The 18,381-nt window shown below is 43.0% G+C and overlaps 1 protein-coding gene across 1 annotated transcript; it reads left to right on the top strand.

The window, feature by feature from the left end:
* Positions 1–14,306: 14,306 nt before the first annotated feature.
* On the top strand, positions 14,307–17,954 carry nc2b (Dr1). The gene is given in 3 exon segments (NM_001140325.1): positions 14,307–15,114; positions 15,501–15,664; positions 16,135–17,954. Coding segments are annotated over 3 exon segments (531 nt in total). The 5' UTR covers positions 14,307–14,894; the 3' UTR covers positions 16,282–17,954.
* The last annotated feature ends 427 nt before the right edge of the window (positions 17,955–18,381 follow it).

The raw sequence follows: 18,381 nt of genomic DNA, 5'->3' as shown, positions 1-18,381 counted from the left end.
GAAGGTTGTGCTTTTTTTTATTGCGTGTACAGATGTAGGATCTTAATTTGAGCCAGTTTGCTACAGCAGGAAAATAGTCCTGCAGCAACAGGAAATGTGAATTATTATGTGGATTATAATTAATGGACATTTTTGTAGGGTTTGATACATTTCTCATAAGGAAAATCAAGTCAGAAATTACACACTTTAGAAACCTTTTAAAACCTCAAATACACTACGGGGCAGTTTCCCGGACAGAGTTTAATGTAAGTCATGACTAGGATAACTCTACTTAAATTAATGCAGATAAAAAAATTGCTTTCTGAGACGTTGCTTAACTTCAGATTAATTAGTTCTAGACTAGAGAGTCCCAGTGTCACGATCGACGTAAGAACTGGACCAAAGCGCAGCGTGATATCGGTTCGACATATTTTTATTATAAGTCAACCACTATAAAGAATACACGACACGTGAAGCTACGACATGCTCACAGGCAACTACACATAAACAAGATCCCATAAAAACCAGTGGGGAAATGGCTGCCTAAATATGATCCCCAATCAGAGACAACGCTAAACAGCTGCCTCTGATTGGGAACCATACCAGGCCAACAAAGAAATACACACACTAGATTTCTCACCCTAGTCACACCCCGACCTAACCAAAATAGAGAATAAAAGGCTCTCTATGGTCAGGGCGTGACACCCAGACTAAGATAAGTACAGACTAACCAGTTAATCTTTGTGAAGCCTAATTATGTTAATGATGTGCACTTGGTGCTGACCTGAGGGGCAAGTCACCTAAACCAAACGATAACACTTTACTCGACAACCAGCGGTTTAACACGTTATGACACGATCATAACCATGCCATATTATGTCATAACAGCTGACATAACTTGTCATAACCTGTTCAAATATGGTCATAACACTGTCATGACCATTCATGTATATTTAGACCTGTTGTGACACCTACATAAGAGTGTAAAAACACACAACCTCCCGTGGTAGTTATTTTATGGCTGGTTATGACACCTACATAAGAGTGTAAAAACACACAAAACCACCCATGGTAGTTATTTTATGGCTGGTTATGACACCTACATAAGAGTGTCAAAACCCACAAAACGTACCACACAAGGCAAAACATTCCATTACACCATACCCTACATGTCAACAGTATGTTTGTAATCTATATTTTTTATTTGACCATATTAAATTATCATTGTAATTGCGCACACATTGATGTCAGACAATGCTCTGTTGCTGGTGACTGGGATGAATGCAGTAGCAGACTTCAGGAGCAGGACAAGACACCCTCTTTTTGACTGATCACTGATATAGGGGCATGTACGTCTAGGCCTATCTGGCTTGTATGATGGTCATAATGCTTTTTGACAGTGTCATAAAGTGTATTTTCTTAGTCCAAGTTAAGTGGCACAGGATGTTTATATAGCTTCATGACAGTGTCATAAAGTCTATTTTCTATAACTTATTTCAAATATGATGAAAAAAACATGACTGTAAAGAAATTATTACAACAACAACAAAGGATTTAAGAAACAAACTTTCAAACGAAAGGAAACTTCTTGGCAGGGAAAAAACTAATTTGAATAAATGTGGGTTTTGACACTATTATGTAGGTACCATAAATAGCCATAATATAACGCAATCTTTGTCACAATATATGGGTCATGACAGTGTTATGACAGGTTATGACACATTATGTCAGCTGTTATGACATATTATGACATGATTATGACTGTGTCATAACATGTTATGACACTGGGTGTCAAGTCAAGTGTTACCATCCAAACAATGGACGGAGGTCAATAAAACATTCAAAGAATTCCAGTGAACCCTTGAAGTGAATTGTGTTAAACACCCAATTATCGAGAACAATCAGCATGATTCATCAACAGAAAACAAGATAAATAATGCTTGTACTACCATTTGTAATGAATTCAACTCAAATTAAAAAGGAAACAAAATGACGCTCCAACAACTTCAGGTAAGATATTGTATTTATTCTTGGTCCACTTTTACAAATCAGAGTCACTTTTAAATGTTAGTTTTCTTGTGTAACACAACACAATTGGGCCTAAATCTATTTGTGTGACAGAAATGTAACACAAACAATATAATACACAATTACTAATATCATTTTTATAGTGTCTTGTCTTTCTAAGGTCCTGTGGAAAAACATAAAAACCTACTTAACTAAGACAAATGTTCATGCTCGTAGGGACTGTTTCAAGACTGGTGGCGGACCCCCAGTAAGACCAGAGACAAATGAACTGGGGGACTAGTTGACCGGGATTATTGATAGCGAGCAACCCCTGGACGGTATTTGGACAGTTCAGATGGGGGTTCGTTCCAATCTTCATTTGGTTGGACACATTCATTCAACATGTTCCATTCCCGCACTGCAGCGAATATGGAATGTTGTCAGTCATCTCTTGCACTCCCATAATAAAAATTATGTAATGAACTCAATTCTTGTAATGAACTCAACTCAATAATGCAGCAATGTAATCATTTTCTAGAGGCATATGATCACCATAGCTTGGAAGGGATAAGATGGGATGAAGGTCAGCCTGCTACATCTGCAGTAGCCAGGAGTGAAGACTATGTCAATAACCTGGGCCAGAGGACAAAGACAAAAAGGCTGAGCATGCATGAGAAACTGGCAATGGAATTTCATGAGCCAATTATTTAAAAGAAGCATGAATGAAGAGGAGGAAGAGCGAAACATGAAGCAGCAGTACCAATGTTCTTAGGGGTCCCGATATTTCCATTTGTGAATTAAAACCATCTTTGTTACCAATCCATGGATATTGTTTGCTTCAATCACTTGAGCTATCTTTGGGTGAGAAGTGCTCCATAGCAAAAGCATTTCTGCAGGCTAGTCCATTTCTGTCATTGTCTGCCTCAACCACGGGAACATCTGTCTATTGCCTGCCACTGCCACTCTATTGCCTGACCTGTCTATTGCCTGCCACTGATGGAATATTAAACTATTGTTTTTTCGACGTGGTATGCATCTGGGTCTTACCTTCATACCTGATAGTACGAACTGGCCATGACTGACCCAGCAGACCCGGACCAGCTGCACAACGTCATCTCCTCCCAAGGAGCCTCCATTGGTAGGCATGAGGAATTGGCCGCCCCACCGGCCATTCAGAGTCCCAGTGTCACGATCGACGTAAGAACTGGACCAAAGCGCAGCGTGATATCGGTTCGACATATTTTTATTATAAGTCAACCACTATAAAGAATACACGACACGTGAAGCTACGACATGCTCACAGGCAACTACACATAAACAAGATCCCATAAAAACCAGTGGGGAAATGGCTGCCTAAATATGATCCCCAATCAGAGACAACGCTAAACAGCTGCCTCTGATTGGGAACCATACCAGGCCAACAAAGAAATACACACACTAGATTTCTCACCCTAGTCACACCCCGACCTAACCAAAATAGAGAATAAAAGGCTCTCTATGGTCAGGGCGTGACACCCAGACTAAGATAAGTACAGACTAACCAGTTAATCTTTGTGAAGCCTAATTATGTTAATGATGTGCACTTGGTGCTGACCTGAGGGCAAGTCACCTAAACCAAACGATAACACTTTACTCGACAACCAGCGGTTTAACACGTTATGACACGATCATAACCATGCCATATTATGTCATAACAGCTGACATAACTTGTCATAACCTGTTCAAATATGGTCATAACACTGTCATGACCATTCATGTATATTTAGACCTGTTGTGACACCTACATAAGAGTGTAAAAACACACAACCTCCCGTGGTAGTTATTTTATGGCTGGTTATGACACCTACATAAGAGTGTAAAAACACACAAAACCACCCATGGTAGTTATTTTATGGCTGGTTATGACACCTACATAAGAGTGTCAAAACCCACAAAACGTACCACACAAGGCAAAACATTCCATTACACCATACCCTACATGTCAACAGTATGTTTGTAATCTATATTTTTATTTGACCATATTAAATTATCATTGTAATTGCGCACACATTGATGTCAGACAATGCTCTGTTGCTGGTGACTGGGATGAATGCAGTAGCAGACTTCAGGAGCAGGACAAGACACCCTCTTTTTGACTGATCACTGATATAGGGGCATGTACGTCTAGGCCTATCTGGCTTGTATGATGGTCATAATGCTTTTTGACAGTGTCATAAAGTGTATTTTCTTAGTCCAAGTTAAGTGGCACAGGATGTTTATATAGCTTCATGACAGTGTCATAAAGTCTATTTTCTATAACTTATTTCAAATATGATGAAAAAAACATGACTGTAAAGAAATTATTACAACAACAACAAAGGATTTAAGAAACAAACTTTCAAACGAAAGGAAACTTCTTGGCAGGGAAAAAACTAATTTGAATAAATGTGGGTTTTGACACTATTATGTAGGTACCATAAATAGCCATAATATAACGCAATCTTTGTCACAATATATGGGTCATGACAGTGTTATGACAGGTTATGACACATTATGTCAGCTGTTATGACATATTATGACATGATTATGACTGTGTCATAACATGTTATGACACTGGGTGTCAAGTCAAGTGTTACCATCCAAACAATGGACGGAGGTCAATAAAACATTCAAAGAATTCCAGTGAACCCTTGAAGTGAATTGTGTTAAACACCCAATTATCGAGAACAATCAGCATGATTCATCAACAGAAAACAAGATAAATAATGCTTGTACTACCATTTGTAATGAATTCAACTCAAATTAAAAAGGAAACAAAATGACGCTCCAACAACTTCAGGTAAGATATTGTATTTATTCTTGGTCCACTTTTACAAATCAGAGTCACTTTTAAATGTTAGTTTTCTTGTGTAACACAACACAATTGGGCCTAAATCTATTTGTGTGACAGAAATGTAACACAAACAATATAATACACAATTACTAATATCATTTTTATAGTGTCTTGTCTTTCTAAGGTCCTGTGGAAAAACATAAAAACCTACTTAACTAAGACAAATGTTCATGCTCGTAGGGACTGTTTCAAGACTGGTGGCGGACCCCCAGTAAGACCAGAGACAAATGAACTGGGGGACTAGTTGACCGGGATTATTGATAGCGAGCAACCCCTGGACGGTATTTGGACAGTTCAGATGGGGGTTCGTTCCAATCTTCATTTGGTTGGACACATTCATTCAACATGTTCCATTCCCGCACTGCAGCGAATATGGAATGTTGTCAGTCATCTCTTGCACTCCCATAATAAAAATTATGTAATGAACTCAATTCTTGTAATGAACTCAACTCAATAATGCAGCAATGTAATCATTTTCTAGAGGCATATGATCACCATAGCTTGGAAGGGATAAGATGGGATGAAGGTCAGCCTGCTACATCTGCAGTAGCCAGGAGTGAAGACTATGTCAATAACCTGGGCCAGAGGACAAAGACAAAAAGGCTGAGCATGCATGAGAAACTGGCAATGGAATTTCATGAGCCAATTATTTAAAAGAAGCATGAATGAAGAGGAGGAAGAGCGAAACATGAAGCAGCAGTACCAATGTTCTTAGGGGGTCCCGATATTTCCATTTGTGAATTAAAACCATCTTTGTTACCAATCCATGGATATTGTTTGCTTCAATCACTTGAGCTATCTTTGGGTGAGAAGTGCTCCATAGCAAAAGCATTTCTGCAGGCTAGTCCATTTCTGTCATTGTCTGCCTCAACCACGGGAACATCTGTCTATTGCCTGCCACTGCCACTCTATTGCCTGACCTGTCTATTGCCTGCCACTGATGGAATATTAAACTATTGTTTTTTCGACGTGGTATGCATCTGGGTCTTACCTTCATACCTGATAGTACGAACTGGCCATGACTGACCCAGCAGACCCGGACCAGCTGCACAACGTCATCTCCTCCCAAGGAGCCTCCATTGGTAGGCATGAGGAATTGGCCGCCCCACCGGCCATTCAGAGTCCCAGTGTCACGATCGACGTAAGAACTGGACCAAAGCGCAGCGTGATATCGGTTCGACATATTTTTATTATAAGTCAACCACTATAAAGAATACACGACACGTGAAGCTACGACATGCTCACAGGCAACTACACATAAACAAGATCCCATAAAAACCAGTGGGGAAATGGCTGCCTAAATATGATCCCCAATCAGAGACAACGCTAAACAGCTGCCTCTGATTGGGAACCATACCAGGCCAACAAAGAAATACACACACTAGATTTCTCACCCTAGTCACACCCCGACCTAACCAAAATAGAGAATAAAAGGCTCTCTATGGTCAGGGCGTGACACCCAGACTAAGATAAGTACAGACTAACCAGTTAATCTTTGTGAAGCCTAATTATGTTAATGATGTGCACTTGGTGCTGACCTGAGGGGCAAGTCACCTAAACCAAACGATAACACTTTACTCGACAACCAGCGGTTTAACACGTTATGACACGATCATAACCATGCCATATTATGTCATAACAGCTGACATAACTTGTCATAACCTGTTCAAATATGGTCATAACACTGTCATGACCATTCATGTATATTTAGACCTGTTGTGACACCTACATAAGAGTGTAAAAACACACAACCTCCCGTGGTAGTTATTTTATGGCTGGTTATGACACCTACATAAGAGTGTAAAAACACACAAAACCACCCATGGTAGTTATTTTATGGCTGGTTATGACACCTACATAAGAGTGTCAAAACCCACAAAACGTACCACACAAGGCAAAACATTCCATTACACCATACCCTACATGTCAACAGTATGTTTGTAATCTATATTTTTATTTGACCATATTAAATTATCATTGTAATTGCGCACACATTGATGTCAGACAATGCTCTGTTGCTGGTGACTGGGATGAATGCAGTAGCAGACTTCAGGAGCAGGACAAGACACCCTCTTTTTGACTGATCACTGATATAGGGGCATGTACGTCTAGGCCTATCTGGCTTGTATGATGGTCATAATGCTTTTTGACAGTGTCATAAAGTGTATTTTCTTAGTCCAAGTTAAGTGGCACAGGATGTTTATATAGCTTCATGACAGTGTCATAAAGTCTATTTTCTATAACTTATTTCAAATATGATGAAAAAAACATGACTGTAAAGAAATTATTACAACAACAACAAAGGATTTAAGAAACAAACTTTCAAACGAAAGGAAACTTCTTGGCAGGGAAAAAACTAATTTGAATAAATGTGGGTTTTGACACTATTATGTAGGTACCATAAATAGCCATAATATAACGCAATCTTTGTCACAATATATGGGTCATGACAGTGTTATGACAGGTTATGACACATTATGTCAGCTGTTATGACATATTATGACATGATTATGACTGTGTCATAACATGTTATGACACTGGGTGTCAAGTCAAGTGTTACCATCCAAACAATGGACGGAGGTCAATAAAACATTCAAAGAATTCCAGTGAACCCTTGAAGTGAATTGTGTTAAACACCCAATTATCGAGAACAATCAGCATGATTCATCAACAGAAAACAAGATAAATAATGCTTGTACTACCATTTGTAATGAATTCAACTCAAATTAAAAAGGAAACAAAATGACGCTCCAACAACTTCAGGTAAGATATTGTATTTATTCTTGGTCCACTTTTACAAATCAGAGTCACTTTTAAATGTTAGTTTTCTTGTGTAACACAACACAATTGGGCCTAAATCTATTTGTGTGACAGAAATGTAACACAAACAATATAATACACAATTACTAATATCATTTTTATAGTGTCTTGTCTTTCTAAGGTCCTGTGGAAAAACATAAAAACCTACTTAACTAAGACAAATGTTCATGCTCGTAGGGACTGTTTCAAGACTGGTGGCGGACCCCCAGTAAGACCAGAGACAAATGAACTGGGGGACTAGTTGACCGGGATTATTGATAGCGAGCAACCCCTGGACGGTATTTGGACAGTTCAGATGGGGGTTCGTTCCAATCTTCATTTGGTTGGACACATTCATTCAACATGTTCCATTCCCGCACTGCAGCGAATATGGAATGTTGTCAGTCATCTCTTGCACTCCCATAATAAAAATTATGTAATGAACTCAATTCTTGTAATGAACTCAACTCAATAATGCAGCAATGTAATCATTTTCTAGAGGCATATGATCACCATAGCTTGGAAGGGATAAGATGGGATGAAGGTCAGCCTGCTACATCTGCAGTAGCCAGGAGTGAAGACTATGTCAATAACCTGGGCCAGAGGACAAAGACAAAAAGGCTGAGCATGCATGAGAAACTGGCAATGGAATTTCATGAGCCAATTATTTAAAAGAAGCATGAATGAAGAGGAGGAAGAGCGAAACATGAAGCAGCAGTACCAATGTTCTTAGGGGTCCCGATATTTCCATTTGTGAATTAAAACCATCTTTGTTACCAATCCATGGATATTGTTTGCTTCAATCACTTGAGCTATCTTTGGGTGAGAAGTGCTCCATAGCAAAAGCATTTCTGCAGGCTAGTCCATTTCTGTCATTGTCTGCCTCAACCACGGGAACATCTGTCTATTGCCTGCCACTGATGGAATATTAAACTATTGTTTATTCGACGTGGTATGCATCTGGGTCTTACCTTCATACCTGATAGTACGAACTGGCCATGACTGACCCAGCAGACCCGGACCAGCTGCACAACGTCATCTCCTCCCAAGGAGCCTCCATTGGTAGGCATGAGGAATTGGCCGCCCCACCGGCCATTCCACCTTCCCGGGAGCCCTGGTTACCTCCTCCGGAACACTTTAATGGAGAGCTGAGCACCTGTTGGGTGTTTTTATCTCAGTGCGCCCTCATTTTCGAGATTCCGCCCTCCTCCTTCCCCTTGGATCGCTCCAAAAGAGCCTACCTCATCACGCTGATGTCTGGAAGGGTTCTCACCTGGGCTACCGCCGTATGGGAACAGCAGCCGGACATATGCGTGAGCCTGGAGGGGTTCGTGGGAGAGGTGAGGAAGGTCTTTAATGCCCTGTTCTCTGGGAGAGAAGCTGCCCGGAAGCTAATCCAGCTCCGGTAGGACGCCCGCACTGTGGCCGACTATGTAATGGATTTCCGTATGTTGGCAGCGGAGAGTGCGTGGATCCCGTAAGCACTGTTCGTCATGTTCCTGCACGACGTCTCGGAGGAGGTTAAGGACGGGCTTGCGGCTCGGGAGTTACCCACAGATTTTGACTCCCTCATCGCTTTGACCAGCCGCATCGATGGGTGATTGCGGGAACAACGGATGGAGAGGAAATTCGATTTCACTCACACGTCCAGGGATTCCACCTCGCTTCTGAGTCATCCCAGAAGTCCCCGACGGTCCCATGGCCGAGAGCACCCGGGATTTCCCCACCTTCATCGAGAGTCACCGAGGAGGACTGAGGCACTGTTCTCGAGCCCATGCAACTAGGTAGGGCTGGGCTGTCGCCAGCGGAACGGCAACACCGGATCAGCACAAGGAGCTGTCTGTATTGTGGGACTTTTGGTCATTTTGTGTCCTCGTGCCCAGTAAAAGACCATACTCACTGGTAGGAGCGAGTACTCTGGTGGGCCACATGGGGAACTTTTCTGCTTCTCTTAATTGCACCCCTTTTCATGTCATTCTGCTGTGGGGAAACCAGTCCAAATCTCTCCAGGTCCTCATTGACTCTGGGGCCGATGAGAGCTTTTTGGACGCCACACTGGCTTCCGAGCTGAACATCTCCACTCAGCCCCTCTCCATTCCCGTGGATGTTAGAGTGTTGGACGGGCGTTCTATAAGTAGGGTCACCCATAACACCACTCCCATCAACCTACCAGTGTCAGGGAATCACAGCAAGACCATTCAGTTCCTGCTCATCAAGTCCCCCCAGATCCCTGTGGTTTTGGGATTCTCCTGGCTCCACCCACTCATACACTGGTCTACGGGTGCCATCATGGGCTGGAGTCCGTTCTGCCACGCCCATTGTCTGAAGTCGGCCCAACCTGCCCCGGGACATCTTCCTGGGGCCTCGGAGGTGGTTCCAGATCTCTCCGCCATTTCCGTGGAGTACCAGGACCTCCTGGAGGTGTTCAGCAAGTCCCGGGCCACTTCTCTTCTGCCGCACCACCCCTATGACTGAGGGATTGGCCTTCTCCCTAGTACCACGCCAACCCGGGGGCATCTGTACTCGCTGTCGGGACCTGAAACCAAGGCTATGGAGGACTACATTGAGGACTACATTGGGGACTCCCTAGCTACTGGATTTATCCGTCCCTCTTCCTCTCCCACTAGCACAGGGTTCTTCTTTGTGGAGAAGAAGGACAAGACCCTGTGCCCGTGCATTGACTACCGGGGACTCATTACGGTTAAGATCCGTTACCCGCTACCACTCATTTCCTCGGCCTTCGAGCCGCTCCAGGGGGCCACTGTGTTTTCCAAGCTTGATCTATGGAACGCCTACCACTTGGTGCGGATACGAGAGGGGAACGAGTGGAAGACCGCCTTCAACATGGCCAGTGGCCACAACGAGTATCTGGTCATGCCTTTTGGCCTCACCAATGCCTCTGCTGTGTTCCAAGCTCTGGTAAATGATGTTCTCCGCGACATGTTGAACCGGTTTATCTTCGTCTACATTGATGACATCCTCGTCTTCTCCCGCCCCCCCCACAAGAACATGTGCTCCACGTCCAACAGGTTCTTCAATGCCTTCTGGAGAATCAGATGTTTGTGAAGGCGGAGAAGTGCGGGTTCCATCACTCCACCATCCCCTTTCTGGGTTACATCATCTCTGCTGGGAGTGTCCAGATAGATCGCGGGAAGGTGAGAGCGGTGGTGGATTTGCCTCCGCCTACATCCAGAGTGCAGCAGCAACGTTTCCAACTTTGCCAACTTTTATCGGCACTTTATCTGGGGTTACAGCACCCTGGCTTCCCCCGTGTCTGCACTCACCTCTACCAAGGTTCCGATCAAGTGGTCTCTGCCGCTGACCGGGCATTCCGGGACCTCAAAACTGCTTCACCACTGCTCCTATCTTGGCTCATCCTGACCCTTCCCGTCAGTTCATGGTGGAGGCCGATGCTTCGGATGTCGTAGTGGGGGCTGTCCTGTCCCAACGTTCTGCCCTGGAACGTTGGGACCGGGAGGCGCAGCTGCACCGGGAGGCGCAGCTGCATCCCTGTGCCTTCTTCTCCCACTGCCTCAACGCCTCGGAGAGGAACTACTATGTGGGGAATCTGGAGCTTCTCGCGGTGAAGATGGCGTTGGAGGAATGGAGGCTCTGGCTGGAAGGGGAGGAACATCTGTTCATTACGTGGACCGACCACAAAAACCTGGAGTATCTCCGCACTGCCAAGCACCTCAACTCCAGGCAAGAAAGATGGGCCCTGCTGTTTACCCAGGTCCAACTTTTCCCTCTCTTACCAGCCAGGGTCCAAGAACGCCAAGCAAGATGCCCTGTCTTGCCACTATAGCCCCAAGCTTACCACCCCGGAGCCCGAGACCATCCTTCCCACCTCGTGCCTGGTGACAGCACTCAGCTGGGATATAGGGAAACAGGTCCGGGAGGCGCAGCGGTCCCAGCTGCTGAACCCTGGGGTGAGCCCAGAAAACCGGATGTTTGTGCCTGACACTGTCCTCTCTGCGGTCCTGGAGTGGGTCCAATCCTCCAGGCTTGGCTGCCACCCGGGCTCCCGTTGGACCCTGGCTTTTGTGCGACAACGCTTTTGGTGGCTTACTATGGTTCTGGATGTCGGCACGTTTGTCACTGCCTGCACGGTCTGTGCTCAGAACAAGACTTCTCGGCAAGCTCCGGCTGGTCTTCTGCATCCACTGCCTGTCCCTCACTGTCCCTGGTCCAACATCTCCCTGGATTTTGTCACGGGTCTCCCTCCGTCTGTGGGCAACACTGCCATCATGACTGTGGTCGACCGGTTTTCCAAAGCCGCCCACTTCATTCCTCTCCCCAAACTACCCTCGGCCAAGGAGACAGCCCAGCTCATGGTGCAGCACGCCTTGCGGATCCATGGACTGCCCATGGACATGGTCTCCGACCTGGGGCCTCAGTTCTCATCCTGGTTCTGGAAGGCGTTCTGCACCGTCAGTAGGTCGTCGGCCAGCCTGTCCTCTGGGTTCCACCCCCAGTCCAATGGCCAGTTGGAGCGAGCCAACCAGGACCTCGAGAGTACTCTGCGCTGCCTGGTCTCCGCCAACCCTACCACCTGGAGCCAGCAGCTTGTGTTGGTGGAATACGCCCGCAACACCCTTCCCTGCTCTACCACGGGCCTATCACCATTTGAGTGTTCCCTGGGCATCTGTCGCCTATGTAGATATTCCATTAACAATCTGCCGTTTCCAACTATAATAGTCATCTACAACATTAACAATGTCTACACTGTATTTCTGATAAATTTGATGTTGTTTTAATGAACAGAATATGTGCTTTTCTTTCAAAATCAAGGACATTTCTAAGTGACCCCAAACTTTTGAATTGTAGTGTATATGTAAATAATAAAAAAATGCAAAAATAAACAAAAATTATTCTTCCATTAGGGGGTGAGTAATCACTGTCCTGATATCTAGAAGCTCTTTTCAGTCATAATGTTTCTGCCACCGTCTCTTATGTACAAAATAAGTTACAATAACGCAAAAAAACACACACAATCGCACAATTGGTTAGGGGACCGTAAAAAGGCAACCACCTCCTCCGGCACAGTTATAAAACCATGTGTCTTTCACTGAGGAGTGGCTTCAGTCTGGCCACTCTACCATGAAGACCTGATTGGTGGAGTGCTGCAGAGATTGTTGTCCTTCTGGAAGGTTCTCCCATCTCCACAGAGAAACTCTGGAGCTCTGTCAGAGTGACCATCGGGTTCTTGGTCATCTCCCCGACCAAGGTCCTTCTCCCACGATTGCTCAGTTTGGCCGGGTGGCCAGCTCTAGGAAGAGTCTTAGTGGTTCCAAACTTCTTCCATTTAAGAATGATGGAAGCCACTGTGTTCTTGGGGGCTTTCAATGCTGCAGGAATGTTCTGGTACCCTTTCCCAGATCTGTGCCTCAACACAATCTTGTCTCTGAGCTCTACGGCAATTCCTTTGACCTCATGGCTTGGTTTTTGCTCGGACATGCGTTGTCACCTGTGGGACCTTATATAGACAGGTGTGTGCCTTTCCAAATCATGACCAATGAATTAATTTTATCAAAGATGGACTCCAATCAAGTTGTAGAAACATCTAAAGGATGATCAATGGAAACAGGATGCACCTGAGCTCAATTTTGAGTCTTATAGCAAATGGTCTGAATACTTATGTTAATCATGTATTTCTGTTTTCTATTTTTTATAAATTTGCAACCACCACCTGTTTTCATTTTGTCATTATGGGGTATTGTGTGTAGATTGATGAGGACAAAAAAACATTTAATCAATTTTAGAATAAGGCTGCAATGTAACAAAATGTGGAAAAAGTCATGGTGTCTACATACTTTCCGCATGCACTGTATGTTACTTTGCAGAGTACAGATAGACCACAAACTTCCACGTCCACATGATATCCCTATCCCTTGATACATGATACTCCCTTCAAGCCTTTTAAAGCCTTCACTATATGCACCCTTTTATGCTCCATAATCAGAACAAAAAATGACAGTGGCAAAATTATTAAACACAACATTTTGTGATCAAATTATCAAATTAATTACCTTTTTATGATCAATTATAAAGCAACATAAAAGTATAATGGTTGTGTCTTGAAGAGTGTTTATGTTGAAAATGTACGGCTTTAAATGCTGATGGAAAAGTTACCTTTGAATTTTAGATTGTATTTTTACTGGGTAATCTCAATGGACTTTTGTATTGACAGAGCCTACAATAAAAGGATCCACTGATAAATTGTGTGGAGATCCAATTATGTAACAATGCTATCTACTGGGTCAGTAATGATTCCGAGGGTATATTGCACTAGCATTCAAAGCCCCAGTTGTATTGAAGGATAATCCAATATTAACCACTACCTAAGAGTTATTATATCCACTTTTTGTTTGTCCTGAACAAACACAAAACAGGAATATGGTGACATGTGATGAAACTAATATGGTAAAGGCCCACAGCAATACTTGTTTCAGTCAAATGTGGAAAGCGAAATGATTTTGCAAATCAAAGTATTATAGCCATAGGTCTACTTGTAGTCTTGGCCCACATTTTTATGACAGTATTATTTCGCCTCCAACACAGTAGGCGGCGATATGTGTCTTTGGTCGGCAGCACAGGCACTGTGACATTTTTTTTATACCGGATATGGATTTTGTTCGCTTGGAGTCGTTTCCTGAGACATTTCAGTGCTGATGAAGCAGACATAAGATAATAAATTCATTAAAGTATTTAATTCGGGCGATAAAGGAACATCAATTATCTTTCAGTGCATACAACATTTTGTTTGAATTTTTTGGGGGGGATCAACACTGCCTTACGAAATGATCCCAACGAAACGCTTGCTAGCGTAGCCATGTCCTCAAAAGCCGCTGCAAAGCAATGTTGTTGCTAGCTAACGACGTTGCGAGAGGGACCATAGCTAACGTAACTCGCTAGCTAGTTTTCTCCTCGCCATCATATTTACGTTGACTTTTCCGTTACATCCAATGTCTCTGCTGTAGCTTTATGGTGTGCTGTGTCAATGGGCATTTGTCTTGTAACTGACTAGTTTGCTATACATAGCAAACGTTGTTTAGTTTAACTTTTCAAAACCAACTCCTCCGAGTTCGGCTAACTAGCTAACGTTAATGTTAGCTTCTAACTCACGACATTGTTCAACACAAAGACCGCTACGAAACCCTACTATCAACGCAAGGCTTTCTTCCAGTTTCGTTTGTACTACGTTAACTTGCCAAGCTTGCTAGTTGTCTGGAATACGATGGCTTCTTCGTCGGGAAACGATGACGACCTCACCATTCCCAGGGCAGCTATCAACAAAATGATCAAAGAAACTTTGCCCAACGTACGGGTTGCCAACGATGCGAGGGAACTTGTTGTGAACTGTTGCACAGAGTTCATACATCTAATTTCATCAGAGGCGAATGAAATATGTAACAAGTCTGAAAAGAAGACTATATCTCCTGAACATGTTATTAATGGTTAGTGATTATTGTCTTTATCTATTCAGTGCCAACAGGTTTCAATGCATTATTGTACTGTGTGGGTGTTTCCCTTTCTTGCCATGTGTTTTGAAGTTGATGTCTATGTTCGCTATAAACTAGCCTGGTCCCACATTTTGTTCTCTCTTACCAGCTCAAAACAATCAGATCTCGATCAAATCGAATTTATTTATATAGCCCTTCGTACATCAGCTGATATCTCAAAGTGCTGTACAGAAACCCAGCCTAAAACCCCAAACAGCAAGCAATGCATGTGAAAGAAGCACGATCCAGGCTAGCTGTGCACTATTAGGTCCTCAATAATCAAGTGACAAGATAGTTTTCTGTTTTTTCCCCCCTAACCTTGTATTCATAATTTTCCACAGCACTTGAAAGCCTGGGTTTTGCATCGTACATCACAGAGGTGAAGGATGTCTTGCAGGAATGTAAAACTGTAGCACTTAAGAGGAGAAAGGCCAGCTCTCGCCTGGAAAACCTGGGTATCCCAGAGGAAGAGCTCCTCAGACAACAACAGGAACTCTTTGCTAAGGTAAGGTTCAAGTTTGTAGTCTGAGTGCTATTCTGTTTGTGCTGTCATGCCACAATCGATTTGGCAAAAGCACAAACCGATCTGGGACTAAGCTGTCAGCCCAAAACAATCTGGTACCAGGCTATCAAGACACAGTAATAAGATCAAGACTGATAACCTGTGTTAGGAGGTTCAAGTTGCATAACCTAATAGGAGTCAGACCATTTCCTGCTGCATGTCTGACTACACTTTCACACACAGATCACATGGTAAGTGTACATTGCCTGATGATCGCATCTTTGATTAATACCCTTCACACATGAACATGTCAATTCCCAACACCAGTTTCTACAGGAGAGACGGTACAAAAATGAGAGCCTGGACTGGGAAGTGAACCCCGGCCTCTGGTGGGGGACAGTATATGTGTAGAGTTGTGGTGTTACACACAACCTGAATCACTAACCCTGACTAATCTGTTTATTGTGTTCCAGGCACGGCAGCAGCAAGCAGAGCTAGCCCAGCAGGAGTGGCTCCAGATGCAGCAGGCTGCCCAGCAGGCCCAGTTGGCTGCAGCATCTGCCAGTGCTGGACAGCAGGCTGGCTCCTCACAGGACGAGGATGATGAGGATGACATGTGATGATGAAGATGATGACCCCTGGGACTGGAATTTGGGCAACAACAAGAAAGCAGGGTCGTCTTCATAAGGACACACCGTAGCAAAACATTTTGCAACGGATACTGAAAGCAAGCGTTTCTTATTGGATAACTACAGATAGTAGGCTACCACCCCGTTTCAGGCTGTTTTCTCCCTGTTTCGTGCCTATTGAACACGACCCAAGCCATATCCCTTTTCTTTGGACAGTGTCAGCAAGCAGCCCTCTCTCTCCCAACGCTCTCATTGGTAGAGATCTGAGCTATGTAGAGACATAATGTGCGTAATCTCACCAGTCCAGTATCAGGCGTACACATTGTTATGGACAGTTTCAAGCTATATAGATAGACATTTTGTTTTGTTTTTGACAGTAGTATCTGAAAACGCACATATTTGGATAAAGATGCATTTTCAAGCATTCCTCCACTCACCTGAAATTTTATTTTTGCCAATCACAAATCAAATGTTAACTCTGTCATGGAATTGTAATGTGCTGTGTGATTTGGAGATTATTGTTGGTTGCAAGGTAGAATGGAACATGCTGCTGAAGGTAGAAAGTGTATTGAAAAAAGTATCATGGTTTTGGCTATGTTTAGAAAAGAACATTAGTACAGTTCAGGTACTGCTCCTTTAGATTCTGTTTCTACTAGATTATTTGGGGGGTTCAGGAGAATAGCTCCTCACTCTTTGCTAAAGGTGGGCTTGACTTATTCCTCCTACCTGTTTGTGGTCCTATTTGGGTAGTAGTTTTGACATAAATAGTTCCTTACCCACCTCTTTGTATGTTTGTTTAACAGGACGGATGTGTCCCAAACAGCACCCTATGTCCTATATAGTGCATTACATTTGACCAGAACCCTATAGGCCCTGGTCAAGTATTGCACTATAATGGGAATAGGGTGCCATTTGGGATGCACACAATATTTCTGAAACACTTAGAGGGGTTGTGAATATGTATTTGATTTGTAAAATTGAGTTTGAAAATGCTTTTTGTTTTATTTTAGCTCAGTCATTATCTAAGTAGGTTGATGCTTTTTTCTTATGTTCACCTACAGTATTGCTAATTGATTAGCTACTCATTTCAGAATATTTTTGACTCATAGAACCAAATATATAGGTTGCATCCCAAATGGCACAGTCTTTCCTATGTAGTGCAATACTTTTTACCAGAACCCAATTGGCCTTGGTCATAGTGCACTATATAGGGAATAGGGTGCAATGTGGGACACAGCTTAACAACCCTGAATATATGAGATGAGGCCAAGGTGTATGTTCCATGTGTAGAATAAAGAGACTTGGGTGCAGTGTGCACTCAGGTTACTGTTCACAATGCTGATGGTAACTTTCACTTTGTAAAAATGCTTTATCATCTTGGCTTAATCTGTTTTTGTTTGCATCCCAAATCGCAGCCTATTTCCTTTAGTGCATATGAATACTTTGGCTCTAGTCAAAAGTAGTGCACCATGTAGGGAATAGGGTGCCATTTGGGGCGCATTCTTTTTTTCTCCAGTATGGAATGAAAAAGTTGCATTGTGAATGTGTGGTGAATTGTTTAAAAATGTAAAGATTGGTAACCTCTAGGTGTGATACACATTCACATGCCTTCTATAAAGTTGTATTCTTTAAGCAATAAAGTTAACATGTTTTATAGAGACCAATCCTTCCTCTTCATGTTTTGTGAGTTATTTACAGTCCTTTCCTATTTTTTTGTTAACTGTACTATGTTAGCCCCCTCTGTTTTTCATCCTCATGGACAAAAGCTGTACATTTATTTTTACTATGACCAAAAAGTCAAACAATATGCTGTTATGATACATTTCCACCATATTCCAAGCAATGTAAATCCAATGTTCACACATCTTGCTAAATTATTCTAAATGGGAAAACTGTAATATACTGAAATGTAAAATACTTGAAATGAGTCTAATGTGCACTGACTGTAAGTTGCTCTGCATAAGAGTCTGCTAAATCAGTGGTTCCCAAACTGGTGTGCGAGAGTTTGGCCCCCCCCAAAAACAAAAAAAAACATTTTACATTGGATACTGAAAAGAGTGTTTCTTATTGGATAACTACTTTATATATATA

Source organism: Salmo salar, chromosome ssa23 (genome assembly GCF_905237065.1).
Source record: "Salmo salar chromosome ssa23, Ssal_v3.1, whole genome shotgun sequence".
NCBI classification, from domain to species: domain Eukaryota; kingdom Metazoa; phylum Chordata; class Actinopteri; order Salmoniformes; family Salmonidae; genus Salmo; species Salmo salar.
The sequence above is the reverse complement of the archived record's forward strand: the minus strand, read 5'-3'. Positions and strand labels throughout refer to the sequence as shown.